The sequence below is a fragment of the Hyaena hyaena genome, unplaced genomic scaffold, assembly GCF_003009895.1.
Source record: "Hyaena hyaena isolate Hyena2069 unplaced genomic scaffold, ASM300989v1 scaffold_511, whole genome shotgun sequence".
Taxonomy (NCBI): Eukaryota; Metazoa; Chordata; class Mammalia; order Carnivora; family Hyaenidae; genus Hyaena; species Hyaena hyaena.
The window spans coordinates 1396721-1413433 of NW_024081144.1; the positions used below are offsets into that span (position 1 = coordinate 1396721).

At 59.2% G+C, this 16713-nt stretch overlaps 3 protein-coding genes and 5 non-coding genes across 9 annotated transcripts; 2 read left to right on the forward strand and 6 right to left on the reverse strand.

The window, feature by feature from the left end:
• The first annotated feature begins 28 nt into the window (after positions 1-28).
• Positions 29-3938, forward strand: LOC120247327 (surfeit locus protein 1). The gene is made up of 9 exons (XM_039255188.1): positions 29-79; positions 173-224; positions 1015-1148; positions 1418-1500; positions 1980-2171; positions 2933-3005; positions 3090-3252; positions 3587-3668; positions 3749-3938. The coding sequence occupies exons 1-9, from the start codon at positions 29-31 to the stop codon at positions 3816-3818; spliced, it is 900 nt and encodes a 299-aa protein (XP_039111119.1). The 3' UTR covers positions 3819-3938.
• Positions 3939-4153: 215 nt separating this feature from the next.
• On the reverse strand, positions 4154-7569 carry RPL7A (ribosomal protein L7a). The gene is made up of 8 exons (XM_039255158.1): positions 7481-7569; positions 6801-6921; positions 6192-6341; positions 5565-5705; positions 5286-5365; positions 4862-4992; positions 4502-4571; positions 4154-4325 (listed from the first exon to the last, which is right to left on the reverse strand). The coding sequence occupies exons 1-8, from the start codon at positions 7481-7483 to the stop codon at positions 4221-4223; spliced, it is 801 nt and encodes a 266-aa protein (XP_039111089.1). The 5' UTR covers positions 7484-7569; the 3' UTR covers positions 4154-4220.
• On the reverse strand, positions 4665-4731 carry LOC120247332. The gene has a single exon (XR_005532270.1). It is a non-coding gene; the product is annotated as a small nucleolar RNA SNORD36 (small nucleolar RNA).
• LOC120247331 lies at positions 5061-5132 on the reverse strand. The gene has a single exon (XR_005532268.1). It is a non-coding gene; the product is annotated as a small nucleolar RNA SNORD36 (small nucleolar RNA).
• LOC120247329 lies at positions 5443-5517 on the reverse strand. Its single transcript, XR_005532266.1, has one exon. It is a non-coding gene; the product is annotated as a small nucleolar RNA SNORD36 (small nucleolar RNA).
• LOC120247333 lies at positions 6426-6500 on the reverse strand. The gene has a single exon (XR_005532271.1). It is a non-coding gene; the product is annotated as a small nucleolar RNA SNORD24 (small nucleolar RNA).
• LOC120247334 lies at positions 7020-7093 on the reverse strand. Its single transcript, XR_005532272.1, has one exon. It is a non-coding gene; the product is annotated as a small nucleolar RNA SNORD24 (small nucleolar RNA).
• A 69-nt stretch (positions 7570-7638) lies between the features above and the next one.
• On the forward strand, positions 7639-14329 carry MED22 (mediator complex subunit 22). 2 transcript variants are annotated; one of them, XM_039255159.1, is made up of 5 exons: positions 7639-7773; positions 8197-8372; positions 10202-10282; positions 11017-11225; positions 13657-14329. In XM_039255159.1, the coding sequence occupies exons 2-5, from the start codon at positions 8250-8252 to the stop codon at positions 13844-13846; spliced, it is 603 nt and encodes a 200-aa protein (XP_039111090.1). In that variant the 5' UTR covers positions 7639-7773; positions 8197-8249; the 3' UTR covers positions 13847-14329. The 2 variants fall into 2 exon arrangements, with proteins under 2 accessions (XP_039111090.1, XP_039111091.1); XM_039255160.1 differs by lacking the exon at positions 7639-7773 and adding an exon at positions 7947-7989.
• The last annotated feature ends 2384 nt before the right edge of the window (positions 14330-16713 follow it).

Here is a 16713-nt window from a genome sequence, read left to right on the forward strand (position 1 = left end):
CTCCCGGCCCGGAAGCGCCGGCGGGGCGATGGCGGCGGCGGCGCGGTGGCTGGCGTTGCGGGTTGCGCGGCCGGCGCCGGTGAGCGGGGCGCAGGGCGGGCGCGTGGCGGGCGGGCTGAGGGGACCCGCGCCCCGGCTTGGGTCCGCTCAGCCAGCCCTTCCGTCTCCGCAGGCCCCGGCGCGCGCGGTCTGGAGGAGCGTCCTTGCGGGCCCCCTGCGCCCAGGTGAGGACTCGCCCGGGTGTGACCTGGGAACGGGGCGGGGGGGGGACGCAGGCACTGAGAGGGGCTCCGAATTGGCGCCCGAGCGCAGGCGTGCCTCTCTGCCGAGGTGGCCCGCGGGCCGTCCGCTCTCGCACTCCCGAGTCACCCCTGGCCGGGGACGGGCAGTCACTTCCCAGCGCCTCAGCGGGCTGATGAGGGGCCGTCCCAAGATTGAAACCCGGGTGGCCGGTGGCCGGGGCCCTAGAGAGCGCAGCCACGACGTGCGTGTTGCGCTCTGTGTAGGAAGGAAGGGTACCGTGGAACGCTGCTCCAGGCGTGCTTTCTTACCCCCGCGCCGCGCGCGGTGCCCTCCTTTGATGCGGCTCACACTCTGCCAGCTCAAATACACTTTCCCTTTAGAACTGACGAGCAGTGAACCCGAAGAGCTGCTGGGAGAGCTCCGTGAGCCCCTTTCCCGAGTTGGTCGCGCCTCTGCCTCTGCTTAGCGGGTGCTCTTAGTGCAACGGAGTACTCGGCAGAGTGTCGTGTAAAAGGCACTCGGTGGTTACCCAGGGTCGTGGTTGGTGGCAGAGGCAGGACTAAGGCCTAGGCCGTGCTTATGCAGTCAGTAAACCTCCAGGGAGCATGCTCGTGCTGAGGGCTGGTTTAGGAGCCGGGCAGGTGCTGCTGGCCGCTGGCCGGTCTGTTCACTCTCGGGCAGTAGTGCTCGAGTCTCCTTGAGAAATAGGCTGCTCCAGCTCTATTTGTGGGGGGGCTTCTGACCCCACACCAGGGTTGTAAACCGTCCTAGGGGTGCCCTGGAGCCCAAGCAGGGGTGGCAGTTCTGCAGCCGAAGCACCTGCCACGAAAGCGGAGGACGGCTCCTCTCTCCAGTGGTTCCTGCTTCTCGTTCCCGTGACTGCCTTTGGCCTGGGGACCTGGCAGGTAAACACTGGCCTCTAGCTCTGGTGGCTCTGAGCTTTTTTCCCCCTCTTTTTATTTTTGTGAGAGAGACCGTGCAAGTGGGGGAGGGACTGAGAAGGATGGAGACACCGAATCCAAAGCAGGCTTCAGGCTCTGTGCTGTCAGCACAGACATGGTGAGATCATGACCGAGCCTTAGTCGGATGCTTAACCGACTGAGCCACCCAGGCACCGCTGGTGGCTCTGAGCTTTTGACTTTCTGCCATCCGCTCAGGTGTGCTGTTTCCACAGGTCCAGCGTCGGAAGTGGAAGCTGCAGCTGATAGCGGAGCTCGAGTCCAGAGTTATGGCCGAGCCCATCCCTCTGCCAGCAGAGTGAGTGTGGGGCGGCCCACCTGGGACTGGCCTCACTCGGGGTCAGCAGCGGGGCCTGGCTGCATCTGCTTGCCGCCCTGACCCTCAGACGGGAGCCCTCAAGATGAGTTGTCCTAATGGGCTTCCTGACCACCCTTGGGAGGCGGCATGACACATTCAGAAAGAGATCTGTGATCCGGGGTCTCACCGTTTTTCAGGCCCATCGCACCAATGGGGGTGCGGTGCTGATGGGCCCCCCGGAGCAGTGATTCTTCCCTGGTGGCGAGGGCATCGTGCCCCCGTGTCGAGTGTCGGCAGGAGAGCAGGTTCAGGTCTCCTAAATGATTCTGCTGCCTCTCCCCCTCGTGTTGACGTGCTGTCCTGGAGGAACGGGTCTGGTTCGGGCGAGCAGGCTTGCTGTATTCGTGACGTGCGGCCCTGACAGGCTTTGGCTCCCTGCCTGGTCTTACTGGGCCTCACTTCTTCCCACTGCCCTGTAGCCCGATGGAACTGAAGAACCTGGAGTACAGGCCAGTGCGGGTCAGGGGGCACTTTGACCACTCCAAGGAGCTGTACATGATGCCTCGGACGATGGTGGACCCGGCCCGGGAGGCCCGGGAGGCCGGCCGCCTCTCTTCCTCGCCAGAGAGCGGGGCCTACGTTGTCACCCCCTTCCGCTGCACTGAGCTGGGGTGAGTAGGACAGGCAGGGATGCACCGACTTTCATCTCTCAACTCCCAGCCTCCGGGAATCCAGGATACCCAGGAAGCCGCATTCAGTTCCTTGAAAGAGATGGGAATTCGTACTTCTGGCGTTAAGCGATTCATTTAACGTCTTCCTGAATAATTTCCGTAGGCTAAGCTCTCAGAAGAGGCGAATGAAATCCACCACTCTGGAGAACTAGGCCCACGCGTTAAATGGTGGCGGTGCAGCAGGGAGGGGTCCGCTCAGGGAAGGCTTCCCAGGGAACTGTTTGGGCCACGTGCAGGCAGAGGAAATGGCCTGCACAGCAAGGGGTCGCTGCACTCTTGGTGACTAGAGCAACTTCCGGTTTTCAGGTCTGAGAGGGTCTCCAGCAGGCTGCTCTGTGTCACCCACCCCCCCAAGGGGATATTGGAGGCAGGTACACAGGCCACAGCTGCCTTGTGAGAGGGAGAGGTGGATGTCAGAACTCTGTGGGAGAGGGTCATTTACGGCTTGGATGTTGCAGGGGTGAGGCCCAAGAAAGGAAGCAGAGATGGATGCAGGGTGTGTACCAGGGACCCTGGAGATCTGCCTTCAGAGTTGGTGTCCTGCCAGTCAGGACACAGCTGGACAGCGGCCTTCCCGGGGGCACATCTGCCCCGAGCCTCGCTGCTTAGAACGCGCCCCAGGCACAGGCTTGTTGTCCCAGAGACTTAAGTCTTTATTCAGAAATCCTTCCCCACCTGAGCGCATCCTCCTGTTACTCCAGAATCACCATCCTGGTAAATAGAGGGTTTGTCCCCAGGAAGAAAGTGAATCCAGATACGCGGCAGAAAGGCCAGGTAAGAAGCAAGAACGCTTTTTTGTGAGCAGGCCTCTATAGAAACCACAGGCCTTAAGGAGCAATCTCACATTTTCCTTTATAGATTGAGGGAGAAGTGGACCTAGTTGGGATGGTGAGGCTGACAGAAACCAGGAAGCCCTTTGTCCCTGAGAACAATCCCGAAAGAAACCACTGGCATTACCGGGACCTGGAGGCCATGGCCAGGCTCACGGGCGCAGACCCCATCTTCATTGATGCTGACTTCCGTACGTTGTGATCAGCTCATCCTAGATCAAGTAGCTTTTTTGTAAATACTCTGTTCTAACTTCCTCCTAACCCTGGAAATCTTCTAGTTATTTCCTGTTGCTTACTCTCTAGTAGGTGTTGGGGGAAGGGGGACATATGTTTGGAAAGAGGCAGCCCAGGGCTGGTTTCAACTGCAAGGCCCGTACTGAATTTTGGGCCACACAAAAACCATAGCTCTCAAGAACTCCAGGAGGTGCCAAGGGAATAGCTGGCCAGGCTGCCGCAGGGAGACGTGAGCTAAGCAGCTGGTGGTGGTGGTGGTGGGATTGTGGACTGAGCCCAGGGTCTCTGCAGAGAGCACAGTCCCCGGAGGACCTGTCGGAGGGCAAACCCGAGTCACTCTGAGGAATGAGCACATGCAGTACATCATCACCTGGTGAGTCCTCACCTGCTCCCTTGCTGTCCCCCCTCCTCTACCCCCCCCAGGACCCTGACTGTTCATCTTTTTGACCTAAGGTATGGACTCTGTGCAGCTACATCATACCTGTGGTTTAAGAAATTCCTACATCGGACCCCTGGTGTGTGAGAGATGTAGCCCTTTCCCTAAGTTATGAGGAAGCGGCTGTTTTCCAGAGATTTGTTTTCACGTGGGATCAGGCACTATTGGCATAAGTAAATAAATCTCTACATCGCACTTTGTACCGTACCTGTCTTCTCTACCTGTGTCAGTTAACTGGCTGATCATCAACTCCAGGCTTGGGTTGTATGTGAGCCAACAGTTTCAATGCTGCTTTTTCCAAACCATCAACACAACCCTTACACAGCGGTTTACCGCCACTCCAGCCAGCCCTACGCCGGTCAAGGACCTTGCCGCCACCAGGAACACGTGTAGGAAGACAAAAGATTACACTCCACTCCAAACACCGATCAGCACAGGCTGAAAGAGCCTTTTATTACTTTTATGTACAGAAAACTCAGCAGTGCCCACTCAGCCCAGTTTGGTGGCCAGTTCTTTAGCCTTCGCCTTCTCCAACTTGGCGATGCGAGCCACTGACTTCGGACCCAGGACGTTGCCACCCCAGTGGCGGCGGATCTGCAAGGACAAAGAGAGGCAGTTGGTGCGGGCTGCTGTTCTGAGGCTCTCAGAGCACGCTAGGTCTTCTGCTTGGCTCTTCCAAGTCCCTGATCCAGGAGGACTGCGCTGGAGGCAGCCCGTCCCCCTGAAGACGGGCCTGGCTTCCCCCAGCGTTGTGTCCTGCTGCTGCTCACCTCATCGTATCTGTCGTTGTAATTGGTTCTGATAGCTTCCACCAGCTTAGCCAGAGCTCCTTTGTCTTCCCTAAGAAAGCAGGGGGTAAATGTGGGTCATCACCATCTTGGTTACCTTTCCAGAAAACAGGAATGACTTCGTTTGTATCCCAAACACAAGGCCTCTGCCTCAGATACAACATGACCACATGGCTTATTCAGGTGAAGAAATTCGTAACCATCATCGGCAAAGATCCAGGTGAATGTGTTGCTTTAATAAGGTAGAGCGTTAAACGAATCCTGAGAAATGGGACGTCCTGGGAGAGAGGAGCGCCTGACCTCTGCTGCCAGCTGGAGTTTGGGGGCACTGTGCATACTCACGAGTTAACCTGGGTGAAGGCGACAGTGGTGCAGGTCTTCCTGTGGACCAGTCGCCCCAGCCTGGCCTTCCCCTTGATGATGCAGTAGGGAACCCCCATCTTACGACACAGGGCAGGTAGGAAGACGACCAGCTGGAAAACAGCATCAGCTCTAGAGTGTACACTGACCAAAAGCAGCAATTTAAAAGCTAACTTAGCCAACTGCCCAGGGTTAAAAAGCTCATGTCTTGCACTTCAAGGTTGAATTCAGTGAGAAATCCACATCATTGCAATGGCTATGGTCCACTGGACCCCCGGTCAGCACTGTCCTCAATGGAAAGCACTTTGGCCTGACAAGCCAAATTCCAGCTTACTCCTTACAGTCTTCCCAGTACTGCCGCAGGGCCCAATCTAACTGACAACGCTTAGAAACCATTAACACGTACCTCAATAGGGTCCACGTCATGTGCGATCACTACCAGCTGAGCCTTCTTGTTTTCCACCAAGGTGGTGACGGTGTTAACCCCTGGAACACACCAACCGTTTGCGTGAGCAGTCCACAGGGGCTGCTCGGGTCACAAAAGCAGTTCTATGGGCCCAGCTGTGGCTCAGGGTTAAAAAGCTCGCATTTTGCTCTCCACAGTGTTTCCAGGTGAAGAAATTCATGCATCATTGCCAACAGCCTGCCCCACCGCTCACCCTCTCTTAAGGAAGGACCCACTCACCAGCTCGAAGGACAGGCGGCCTCTTGGTGGGGACATCTCCTTTGCCAGCAGCCTTCTTCTCTGCCCGGGCCAGCAGTCTCTGCTTCTTCTCTTGCTTGGTCTCCGGCCTGTACTTGTGGGCCAGCTTAAGCAGCTGAGTAGCTGCAACAACAATTGTCGGTTTAGGGGTGCGTTTCAAACTCTGATCTTCGCTCCTCAACAGAACGCTCTAGGTCTCTGTCCTGAATGCTATCATAGCAGACCACAGGGCACCTGGCGGCACAGTCAGTTGTCAGCCTCTTGATCCTGGCTCAGATCGTGATCTCCAAGTTTGTAAGTTCAAGCTCTCAACAGGGCTCTGTGCTGATGGCATGTAGCCTGCTTGGGATTCAGTCTCTCCCTCTCTGCCCCTTCCCTGCCTGTGCATGAGAAGCGTGCTCTCAAAAAATAAATGAACGTAAAGAAACAAAATCTCAGACCACGTACGCCATCACTTCAGCTACACCACTTTCACGGTCTAGAAACCAGAAAAGAACCTAAGTTTCTAGTAACCCAATTTGCTGGAAATACCCAGAGCTCCTTAGAGACCTCAGTTGGGCACTAAGTGCCCAGGAAACGCAGACTCCATGCTGGTTTACAGAGCCTCACCTGTTTGGCGGTCCAGGGCCTGGGTGAACTGGTTAATCGCAGGTGGCACTTTAAGACGTTTATAGAGAATAGCCCTTTGCCGTTGCAGCCTTATGTAGCGGGGCCACTTGACAAAGCGTGTGAGGTCCCTCTTGGGCTGGATGTCCTGTCCTGAGAAATTACGGGCAGCGCTGTTAGTGAGGCTCAAACTCCAGGTCAAGCTGGTGTTTGGCGCCACTCAGAGGAGGGTGTAGGTGCATCAGCGATCTTGGTGGTTTAAAGCGTCATCACCATCTCTCAGATAGCAAATATTCGTTCACATCATCTGCACGCAAACACCTGGCGACCCTCCCTGCTCGTCCCACAAGCGGCCCAGCGGCTGCCAGGGCAGCGGTCAACGCGCCTGCGCTGAGCGCTGCTTTCCCGCCGGCCAAGCCCAATCCCGGCGGAGAGCTGACACCGGAGACCACGCACCCTGAACCACCGTTACCCACATCCCTGCCCGGGAGAACCCCGCACGCGCCGAAACCTACTAACGGAGCCAGCACACGACCCTCTGCTAAGCACACTGCCGCTTTTCTTTGCGAACAGACCACCACCGCCGCCGCCTGTCCTCTCCTCCTCACTCACCGATGCCGAAGTTCTTGGGCCTTTTTTCAAACAGGGGATTGACCACCTTCTTGGCCTCCTGCTTCTTCACGACAGCCGGGGCCGGGGCCACCTTCTTCCCCTTGGCCTTCTTCCCTTTCGGCTAAGCGAGAAGGGACACCCGGGTCAACCCCGCGCCCCCGCACGCGCTGCTCCGAAGGCGCCCCGGCCGCCCAGCGGCGAGTCCGGCGACCGCCCGTGTGCATCAGCGATCTCGGTGGTTAGCAGCGTCCTCACCATCGTTCAGACGACAAATACTCTTCACATCACCTGCACCACCGGGGTGGCCGCGCCCGCCGCGTCCGAAAACTACGCGACCGGTCTCTAGGAGCACGGCGTACGGCAGGCTCCACAATCAGCACTGGTGGACTCGGCACCTTTCTCGCCCAAGGCCGCCGGGGCAGCCCCCAGGGCGTTGCAGCGCCTCAGCCCCGTCGCTCCGAGCCCGCATTGCGGCGCTGCGCTCCGCGCCGCAGCCCTCCTCTCCCCACCCCCCGACCCAGCCGCCGGGATCCTACCCGGCCCAGTGCCATCCCGCCAGGCCCCGCGGGGCTCCCCTAGCGCCGCGCGGTGGAGGGACCACCCGCACGGTGACGCCCCGGAGAGGATGGCGGTGGATAAAACCCTGACCCAGCTCGACCAAGAACCGTAGTAACACTCACCATCTTGGATGGCTGGAGAAGAGAGAAAGGAAAAGAGAATTGTGGGTAATATGTAGGGAACCTCAGAGATCGCGAGAACTGGCGCCTGCGCGGGACTTCGGATTTAAAGCAACAGGACCGCTCTCGCCCGCCTCCGACCGAGGGCGGTGCCTACCGCGCCTACAGCGGCTTGTCGGCCCGGGCGTGAGCGCCGTGTAGACGGCGGCGGGTAGTCAGGTCTTACAGGGAGGGGCGCGCGCTTGTCTCCACCCCGCCCGGGCCAAGTGCCCGTCGCCCCGGGCTCTGCGGACCAGGTGGGGGCGGCGGAGCGGGTCGCCGTCTTTTCTCGGGTGGGACCCTCCCCATAACGGGCTCCAAGGCCGCGAGGTCCGTCGGTCGGCGGCGCGCAGGCCAGGCCAGCCTGTCGGGAGCGCGCAGCCGCAAGGCTCCCGGCGCGGGGAGGGAGGGTGGCCCCGCCTAGCCTCCAACCCCCTACCCCGAGCGAGCGGGCCGTGGGCGCAGCGGTGGCGGTAGAGTCGGAGGGGCGCTCCGGCGGAGGCGCCGGGGAGGGCGCGGACCTCGTCCTTGAGCGGTCGGGACGCGAGCCCCCGCAGTGTGCTTGTGTGTGGATGGTGGGACAGGGGTGTTTGACGGAGAGGGCCTCGCCCGAGATCCCACTTCTGCTGGGGGGCTGGGCGGCTGAGGCTGGCTCCGCTCACCCGGACTCTGGCTCCCAGGTGGCGACTGGTGGCCCCAGATCTCTGTCCCTGCGCCGCCTGAGGTCCCCGCCATGGCCCAGCAGAGAGCCCTGCCGCAGAGCAAGGAGACACTGCTACAGTCTTACAACAAGCGGCTCAAGGACGACATCAAGTCCATCATGGACAACTTCACTGAGATCATCAAGACTGCCAAGGTGGGCGTGGGCGGGTGGACGACCAAGGGAAGGAGCAGGGACTAGAGATGGTGGACGGGGGTGTGTGCTGAGTGGCCGGCCTGCTCTGGTCAAGGGTCACGGGGGTGGGGACGGGTGGTTTCGGCTTTGAGTGGCACCCACTGAACATGGAGCAGGTGCTCTGTGCCAGGTGGTGAGGATACGGCAGTGACAAACACTCCTGGCCTTTGTCCATGTGGGGAAAACATTTGGGAGCACAGGGAGGGTCGGCAATAAGAAACAGGTCAACAGATGAGTAAACACACCAGCTAATTACAGTTCCTGGTGAGGCAGCTATGGGGAAGTCTAGAGGGATGACTGGGATTCAATGTCTAATGTCACTTACCAGCAGCATGCGTCTGAACGAGGATTAGACATTTCAGTACCTCAGTTTCCCTTGCAGCCTAAAGCCCTCTGGCGACTAGATGACTTTATAAAATGGTTACTGTGGGGCCTGACGCAGGCCCAGATGCGGTAGCTGTTGCGAATGAGTGGGGGCGGGGAGAAGGGCTGGCGAGGCCCCCCAGGAGGGTAGCGTGGCCAGTGTCTGGGTGGGGGCAGGGAGAAGGGCTGGCGAGGCCCCCCAGGAGGGTAGCGTGGCCAGAGTCTGGGTGGGGACAGGCGAGCCTGCTGGGCCGCACTGCACCACGTGGGGCTGGATCTTCGAGACTGCTACCGCTCTCCCAAGGCTTTCTGAGCGATGGTGAAACTGGCTGGCCTGTGTTTGGCATCCATTCACCGTGTGTCGCATGTGTCTCCCCCTGTTTAACCTTCACAGAAACTCTCCATGGGGCCGTCCTGTTCTCTCCTTCTTAGAGGCGGAAACCGAGACTTGAGAGATTTAGTGATTTGCCAAGGTCATTCTGCTAACAGCTAGGAGAGCCAGGATTTGCACCCAGGGAGTCCAGCTCCTCACTTAACTAAGAGTGCCCTGATGCCAGCCCGTGCCTGGCGCGGTCCCCTGAGAAAGCCCTGGACAGATGGACAGGTTGGAGCAGTGACGGGCAGCAGCTCCTGGCTCCTCTGTTCACCGTCGGAGACACCTTGAGTGAGCTCACGGGTGTGCCCCACCTCAGCTTTGCCCATCCCTGTAAACCCGGGATGGCGGTTGGTGGTCACGCGCTTAACGTGGTGCCAGGCACTCTGGAAACACTCCGTAAACAGCAGCTTAAAAGATACACGTTGTGCTTCGTATAGGAGGATTAGGAGGAACTCGACGGAGGAACAAGGGGGAGAAGAAGGGTGGAAATGGTGGGGGAAAGGGAGAGAAGCAAACCATGAGAGACTCTTGAATGCTGACAAAAACTGAGGACTGATGGATGTGGGGGGGAGGGGGGATGGGCATAGAGGAGGACACTTATGGGGATGAGCACTGGGTGTTATGTGGAAACTAATTTGACAATAAACTATTTGTAAAAAAAAAAAAAAAAAAAAAAGATACACGTTGTGCTTTTACCGGTTCGGTGGTTCAGTTTACTCAGTGTCTGAGCTAGCGACCCTGTTTCATACAGAACGAGGCTCCACACCCCAAAAAAGACTTGGCCGAGACCTCCGTGCAGGTGGCGAGGCGGTCAGCGTACACAGGCATCCACATGTCCCAACGAAGGTGGCGTTATTTCCTTAGAAGAGAACAAGAGGGGGTGCGGCTGAACCTTGCCCAAGGTCTGGTCAGCAGTGTTTGGCGGAGAAGGTGAAGCAGACGACAGACAGACAGACAGACAGGAGGCGGCCGGCGTGGGTGTGCCACAGCCAGCCGGTCACCTGTGGGCTGGGGCACTTGCCAATCCTGGGCTTTCTTGTTTGTTCTCCAGATTGAGGACGAGACACAAGTGTCGAGGGCCACTCAGGGCGAGCAGGACAATTACGAGATGCACGTGCGAGCTGCCAACATCGTGAGTCACTAGGTGGAGGGCACAGCCCGGGCTCCGGGAGCCTTGCGTTCCCCACAGGGGCTTCCTGGGTGGGGGGCAAAATGCTTCTCAGGAGACTCCTGTCAAGAGGAGGGCTGTCTGGGGCAGCCATGTGAGGGCGGCCGATGGGGGGCCACGTCTATTGTGTCGACTACTGTGCCGTGCTTAGAGAGGGGTCGGCCCTCCTTTGTTCTTTGAGATTATTTGGGGGAGCACGAGTAGGTTGTTGAACAAAACAAGGTGTGTGTTTTAACCCCTTCTGATGTCCCAGAACAAGCACATCAGTCAAATGTTCCCGGCCGTGTGCCCCCAGAGGAAAGTGTGCAGGAAACGCCCCAGCCGGCCTGCGTGCTGCCCCCAAGGAAGCACTGGGTGGCCACTAAGCAGGGCGGTCGCCTAATCTGGGGTTTCAGGCTCGGCCAAGTGGGGCGTGTGCTCAAGGAACCCAGGAGATAGGAGAGCAGCGCCCCCTGGAGGGGAAGCGGGAGGCCACCTGAGGACGGGCGCTGCGAAGCTGGTGGCACCTGCCTACGAAGCATCTTCAGCAGTCAGGGTGGGAGCCAGGGACCCTGCTGTCCCGTGACCCACTGTCTAGTTCTCTCCCTTCCCACAACGACCCCGGGAAGGTCTGGGCCCTGGTCCCGCCTTATAGAGGAGGCAACGGAGGCAGGGCCGCCTGGCTGCCTCACCAGCCTGCCCGCTCCTGATGGCCGCAGGTCCGAGCCGGGGAGTCCCTGATGAAACTGGTGTCTGACCTCAAGCAGTTCCTCATCCTCAATGACTTCCCGTCGGTGAACGAGGCCATTGACCAGCGCAACCAGCAGCTGCGAGCCCTGCAGGAGGAGTGTGACCGGAAGCTCATCGCCCTGCGGGACGAGATCTCCATCGACCTGTACGAGCTAGAGGAGGAGTATTACTCGTCCAGGTACCGATAGGGCTGGACCCTGCGCACGGCACGCCTGTGGGCCCGGGCCCGGCCAGCAGCCCCAGAAGGTCCCGTCTTCCCAAGGCCTTCCTGATTTTGGCAGCACAGCCCTGTGCTCAGGTTTCAGAGCCATTGATGGACAGACAATTCATATCGACTGCCGGGCCCTGGGCAGCAGGATGAAAATCACAGAACTTCAGGGGGTGGGTTGGGCCAGGCCCGAGAAGGGCAAGCAGGAACCGGCATTCCCGGGGGGGCTGCTGGCTGCCTCGCTCTGGGCCCTGTGGTTCCCTTAGCTTGTTAATCGGTATTTAAACATCCCAGTGGGGCAGCGGGGCTGGGCGAGCGTCTCCTGGTAGCCCAGGCTCCCGCCCAGGGTGTGTAGGACACTAGCACCTGCCTAGGGATGCAGTTCCGCGTGGGCGTCGCCAAAACCTGTGTGTGACCGGCCACAGGGGGGCGGGGGGGGGTGTGGAGAAGAGACTCAAGCAGTGGGCGGCCTTGAAGGCCGGGCCAGGGGTACCTGGGCCCCACTGGGCTCCTGCTCATCTCAGCCTGGTTCACAGACCAGAGCCCGCCTACGTGCTGGGCCCGTGCTGGGCCCCAGGGAGTAGGCAGCACCTGTCACCCCAGCCCATGTGCACGACTTAGAATCCCGAAACTGGAATCTTGTGAGCTCCAGGGGCCTGAGAAATCAGTCCAGGTGTGATTCACACAGAGGCTGAAGACTGGGCGGCCTTGCACCTCTGTCCCCCTTGGCTGGGAAAGTCCAGTCTGCTTTCAGTCCAGTGCCCCCCCCCGTGCCCTTGCCCACACCAACCGGTGGGGTTTGCTCTTCCTGTGTGGCTTTCACATGCTCCTTCCTGCCCCACGGAGGCCATGCTGGGGCCACAGATGCCCAGTGCCAGCACCGTCTGTGGTCCGGGCCTTGGTTTCCCTGCCCCGTACTCAATGCCAGCCCTCACCGTCCTTGGCTGCCTTGGTCTATGCGAAGGCATGTTGTCCCTGTTTAGTTAGAATGGTTCTAGACTTTTCCAGAGGGTTATGGGGCCACCTCTGGTCCTTGATATCCAGTGCTTCAACAGACATGTGGCAAGTACCTCTTAAATACTCTTCAGAGAGGGGTCCTAAGTAGGTCCATGGGGGGAGGGGTGTCTCAGACCATGCTGGGGACATAGCTCCCAGCCCCATTGGATTTTGCATAATCCCTTTATGTCCCTGTGTGTGTTCCCTGTTGTCCCCACGTGCTGGGCGTGTGAACTAAGTGGTTACAGGACAGCAGTTCGGCCCTGCCTGTTGAGGTTGGGGGCTGGGGGTGGCCGTGAGGGACCTGCCCAAAGTCACCTGACAAGACTGCAGGGAACACAGGGGCCTGAGTGGCAGGCTTCCCGTGTCCTGCCCCATCAGTCTCTGCTTCACCCAGGGGGTCCCTTGCCACCCCTGGAGCTGTGGGAGGCCGAGTTCCTCCCTGGGCTAGAAACGCCTGTAGGAGGCTGGGCCTCGGTCGAGTCGGGGCCAGCAGGCTGTGTGCGCCTCCCCGCAGGCGCCCAACCCGGGTTGCTGTGCCCTGCATGCCCGTGTCCGTGCTCGCCCGCTTCCCGCTCACGGCTTGCTCTTTCTCTATCTATCATCCTGCACTCTCCTTGGGCTGCTGCTCTGTCCCCAGACTGCTGAGGGCAGGAGGAGCAGGGGAGGGAGGGGCAGGGCAGGAGGAAGGAGCAAGCCAGTTAGATGGGTTTCTGGCCCTCCGAGCTCCGGTCGCCCCCCTGACAGCCCTAGCGAGCCGTGCTCCTCACCCACGTCCTCACCCCTGCCTGCCCGTGCCCAGGGAGGCCGCCCCCGCGGACCCCGTGTTAGAGGCAGGGAGGCTGAGCTCAGGGGTTTAGGGGCCTGTTGGAGGCCGCACGGCTGGCACAGTGTACAGAACGGAGCGCCAGGGTCTCTGGTTCTGATCAGCACCCCATCCGGACAGAGTCCCTGCTGAGCGGAGACCCCAAAAGAGGGCCAGGTCTCTGCGTCTGGGTCCTTGCCAAGCGCAGGAACCGCAGAGAGACCATAGCAAACTCTGGGTGCTACTTTCCAGGGGCCTGGAGGAGGAGGGCAGCCAAGCCGGGCAGGGAGGTGGCAGCACGGGCCGCTCGGCCCTGTGGCGGCCAGCGGGAGGGACCTGCAGAGGTCACACAGGTGGCCGGTCCTGGAAGGCCCCCTTCCAGGATGCTCTGTAGGACCCCGAAGCAGCCGCGGGCCCACATACCCACCCTTAGCCAGGCTTGCCTGGAGCGGGGCCAGCACAGAGCAGAGGAGGGGAGAGGCAGATTCAGGGTGTGGTCTGTTTTCTTAACTCTGCTTCTGTCTCGCTCCCTGCCCCGCCCTGGCTTCCATCCATCTCTGCCTGCTCCTGTCTCTCCCTGGGTTTCTGGTGGTGGAAAAGCTCAAGTCTTTGCGAAGCTAATGACCTGCCTCTGTGCGAAGCTTACTGGAGGCTGGACCTCGACACAGACTCTGCTGATGGCCTCTCAGCCCCTGTGTTGGCGTCTCCGGAGCCCAGCGCTGGCCCTCTGCAGGCTGCAGCCCCTGCCCACTCCCATGCCACTGGCCCCTGCCCCACAGAGCATGCCTGAGCCTCCCAGGGCTCCCCTTCCTGCACCCCTAGGTTCTTAAATCTGGTGTGGTCTCCTTGGAACCTTTAGCCCAGGGACAGCACCCCCCAGAGTGTTGGGGGAAAGTATTTCCGTCGAACGTTTCCAAGGTAGCCCATCCTTCTGAGATGTCACCCCTGTTCACTGCCCACCTGGCCTGCTGGGCAGACATTTCCTGGACAGTGTGTCCAGGCCAGTCGCGGGGCCAGAGGATGTCCTGCTCTGTAAAAGCCACTGGGTGGCGCTCAGAGTGGACGGTACCAGCCAAGTCCAGACTCCACCCTCGGGCCTCCTATGCAGAGATGCACCTGCTGCTTTGTTCTGCAGGTCCCTTTTAGCTGACCGTCCCCGCAGGGCTGTGGCGGGGAGAGGGATGCTGAGGGCAAGGGACCTTCCTCATTCTGCCACACACATCCTGGTGGTTTTTGTAATGAGACCGTTGAATAAAAACACTGCCGTTTTGCATCAGGTGGCTCGTTCTTGCTGGTCCTGGGCCGGTCTGGGACCAGCACTGGTTTCCCACTGGCAGTGGGGAGAACGGCTGCTGGGCTCTGCCTGGACAGCCTTGGGCTGCAGGTGAGCCTTCTACCCAGATGGTCTCTGGGCAACAGAGCTAATGGCTGCATTCCCGTCGCCTAGAACTGCCTGAGAGCTAGGAAGTCCTCAGTCTTAGGTGACTGAACAAAATCTTCTGCCGTCATTGCATGTTACAAGGTCCGGGCACCTGTACTTCTGGTCCCATCTAGTCCTCGCCAGACCAGGTGTCGGTGCTGCTGTTACCTGCGCTACAGGGACAGGTGGCCACGGGCTTGGAAGGGGTTGGAGTGTTGTGTCCGCAGCCGCTGAGCCGGGAAGGGAAGCAGCAGAAATCAGGACTCAATGCAGATGGAATGCTAGGCCCAGTGCCTGGGTGCCAGGCTCCCCGGAGAAAGGGGAGGGTCACATCAGAAGGACGGGGTTTCAGGCCCGTGCCCTGTCACCGGTATGCCTCCTCACGAGGGACACTGCAGTTGGTCTACGGAGGAGGTGGCAGCATACAGTCCAGTCTCAGGGACAGGGAGGTACACCAGCTGAACGGCGGTGGGTGCCAGAGACCCCTGTGGCCAAGCAGGGGTACCGCACAGGTGGGAGCCTGGGGCCCAGCCCTGGCTCTGGCCCTGGTTTTCTAGGGTGCCCTGGGGAAGGCTCCCCATCGAGAAGACAGGTGATGATCTATTCTGCAATACCCTCATTGCAGAAATAACTTGTACTTGACACTGATAAAGAAAAAAAGGACTATGACCAACGGAAGCACGTGTGGGAAGAAGGCTAGAAGGGGTGGGCCAGATTGAATGGTGGGGTTCTGATTCTCTTCAGTTTCAAAACGTGAGCCCCAGAACCTCTGCACCAGCGGTGCTCTGCTCTCCTGGGCTTAGACTGCGGTTCCCACCGGAAAGTGGATCCCCCCTCCTACAGCAAGGCCGCACACCACCGCCGCCTCCTCTCCGGCCCACAGCCCTGGCAGCAGACCTCACTGGAGAAATGGGCTTTTTGTTTCCAGTGCTCTCTGGAGCCTGCTTCAGGCCGGTTTCATCTCCACGACCCTGGCCAAGCTGTGTATTAAGGTCCCCAGTGGCCCGAGTCGCTAAAGCCTAGTCAGCCCTCAGCCCCTTACTGCCTTTGTATCCCAGGCCTTTTATTCCAAGAACGTTCAACCCCCTGGCAAAAGTTATGAAAGCCGTATAAAGACCACCCATGCAGGTGCTTTTCTGGATTCACCTCTTGCACCTCTGCTTGCTCTCTCATCTATAAAAACCACCTGAACGTCAGCTGCAGACCTCAGGACACCACCCCTAAATGCTGGTCAGCTCGCCCCTCCAGGAAAAGCAACTCTCCATGGCCCTACACCAGCATCAGGCCCCACATGACAATTATCCCATAATATCATCTAGTATCATGACACGTTTTTATTTTCTTTAATGTTTACTTTGAGAGAGAGTGGGTGACAGGAAGAAGAGAGAGAATCCCAAGCAGGCTCTGTGCTGTCAGCATAGAGCCTGACATGGGGCTGGATCTCAAGAACGGTGAGATCATGACCTGAGCCCAAACTGAGTCCCATGCTTAACCTGACTGAGCCCCCCAGGTGCCTCTTGTGACACATTCTAACTTCCCTAATTGTTCTCCAAGTGTTGTTTATTTTTGAACGTTTATTTTCACAGAGCAAGTGTGGCGGGGGGGGGGGGGGGGGGGGGGGGGGGGGGGGGGTGTAGACAGGGAGGCAAATGATCCAAAATGGGGTCTGCACTTGAACTCACGAACTTCGGGATCGCGACCTGAGCCGAAGTTGGCCACCTAACTGACTGAGCCCCCCAGGCGCCCCTCCAAATGTCTTTTTATATCCATCTTCATCTTGCATTGCAATTAGTCACTATTCTTATAGCCTTTTGAAATCTAGAGCAGGATCATGGTCTGGAATGGGTCAAGTACAGTTCCGGATATACTTTGAAGGGAGAGCCAACAGAATTCGCCCAAGGACTGGAGGTAGGGAATGGGGGGGGTGGGGTAGGGTGGTCTCAAGGTCTGACTACTGTGCCTGGAAGCAGGGAGTGGCCTTAACTGCGACAGAAGGCAGGCAGTGGGGGGAGGTGGGGTTGGGAGAGGCCAGGACTCCGGTTTCATACATGCCCATGACGAGGGGTGTCGTGGCCAAACGTGGGCCTGAAGTTCAGGGGAGTCATCAGCACCGAGGCACGAGCTCTGAAGGGGTCACTGCATGTTGAGAGTTAACAGAAAAGGGAAACGAGCCCAGGGAAGAGAGGGTACGTGTGGAGGAGGAAGGCCTGCTGCCTGGGGTCCCTGAAGCCGTGTGA

Coding starts and splice junctions, on each gene's coding strand:
- LOC120247327 (XM_039255188.1), top strand. CDS start 29: ATGGCGGCGGCGGCGCGGTGGCTGGCGTTGCGGGTTGCGCGGCCGGCG. Junction 225..1,014: donor TGCGGGCCCCCTGCGCCCAG/GTGAGGACTCGC, acceptor AAACCGTCCTAG/GGGTGCCCTGGAGCCCAAGC. Junction 3,006..3,089: donor ATACGCGGCAGAAAGGCCAG/GTAAGAAGCAAG, acceptor TTTCCTTTATAG/ATTGAGGGAGAAGTGGACCT.
- RPL7A (XM_039255158.1), bottom strand. Junction 5,366..5,564: donor GCCGCCTGTCCTTCGAGCTG/GTGAGTGGGTCC, acceptor GGTGTGTTCCAG/GGGTTAACACCGTCACCACC. Junction 4,993..5,285: donor ATGACGTGGACCCTATTGAG/GTACGTGTTAAT, acceptor GCTGTTTTCCAG/CTGGTCGTCTTCCTACCTGC.
- MED22 (XM_039255159.1), top strand. CDS start 8,250: ATGGCCCAGCAGAGAGCCCTGCCGCAGAGCAAGGAGACACTGCTACAG. Junction 8,373..10,201: donor AGATCATCAAGACTGCCAAG/GTGGGCGTGGGC, acceptor TTTGTTCTCCAG/ATTGAGGACGAGACACAAGT. Junction 10,283..11,016: donor ACGTGCGAGCTGCCAACATC/GTGAGTCACTAG, acceptor TGATGGCCGCAG/GTCCGAGCCGGGGAGTCCCT.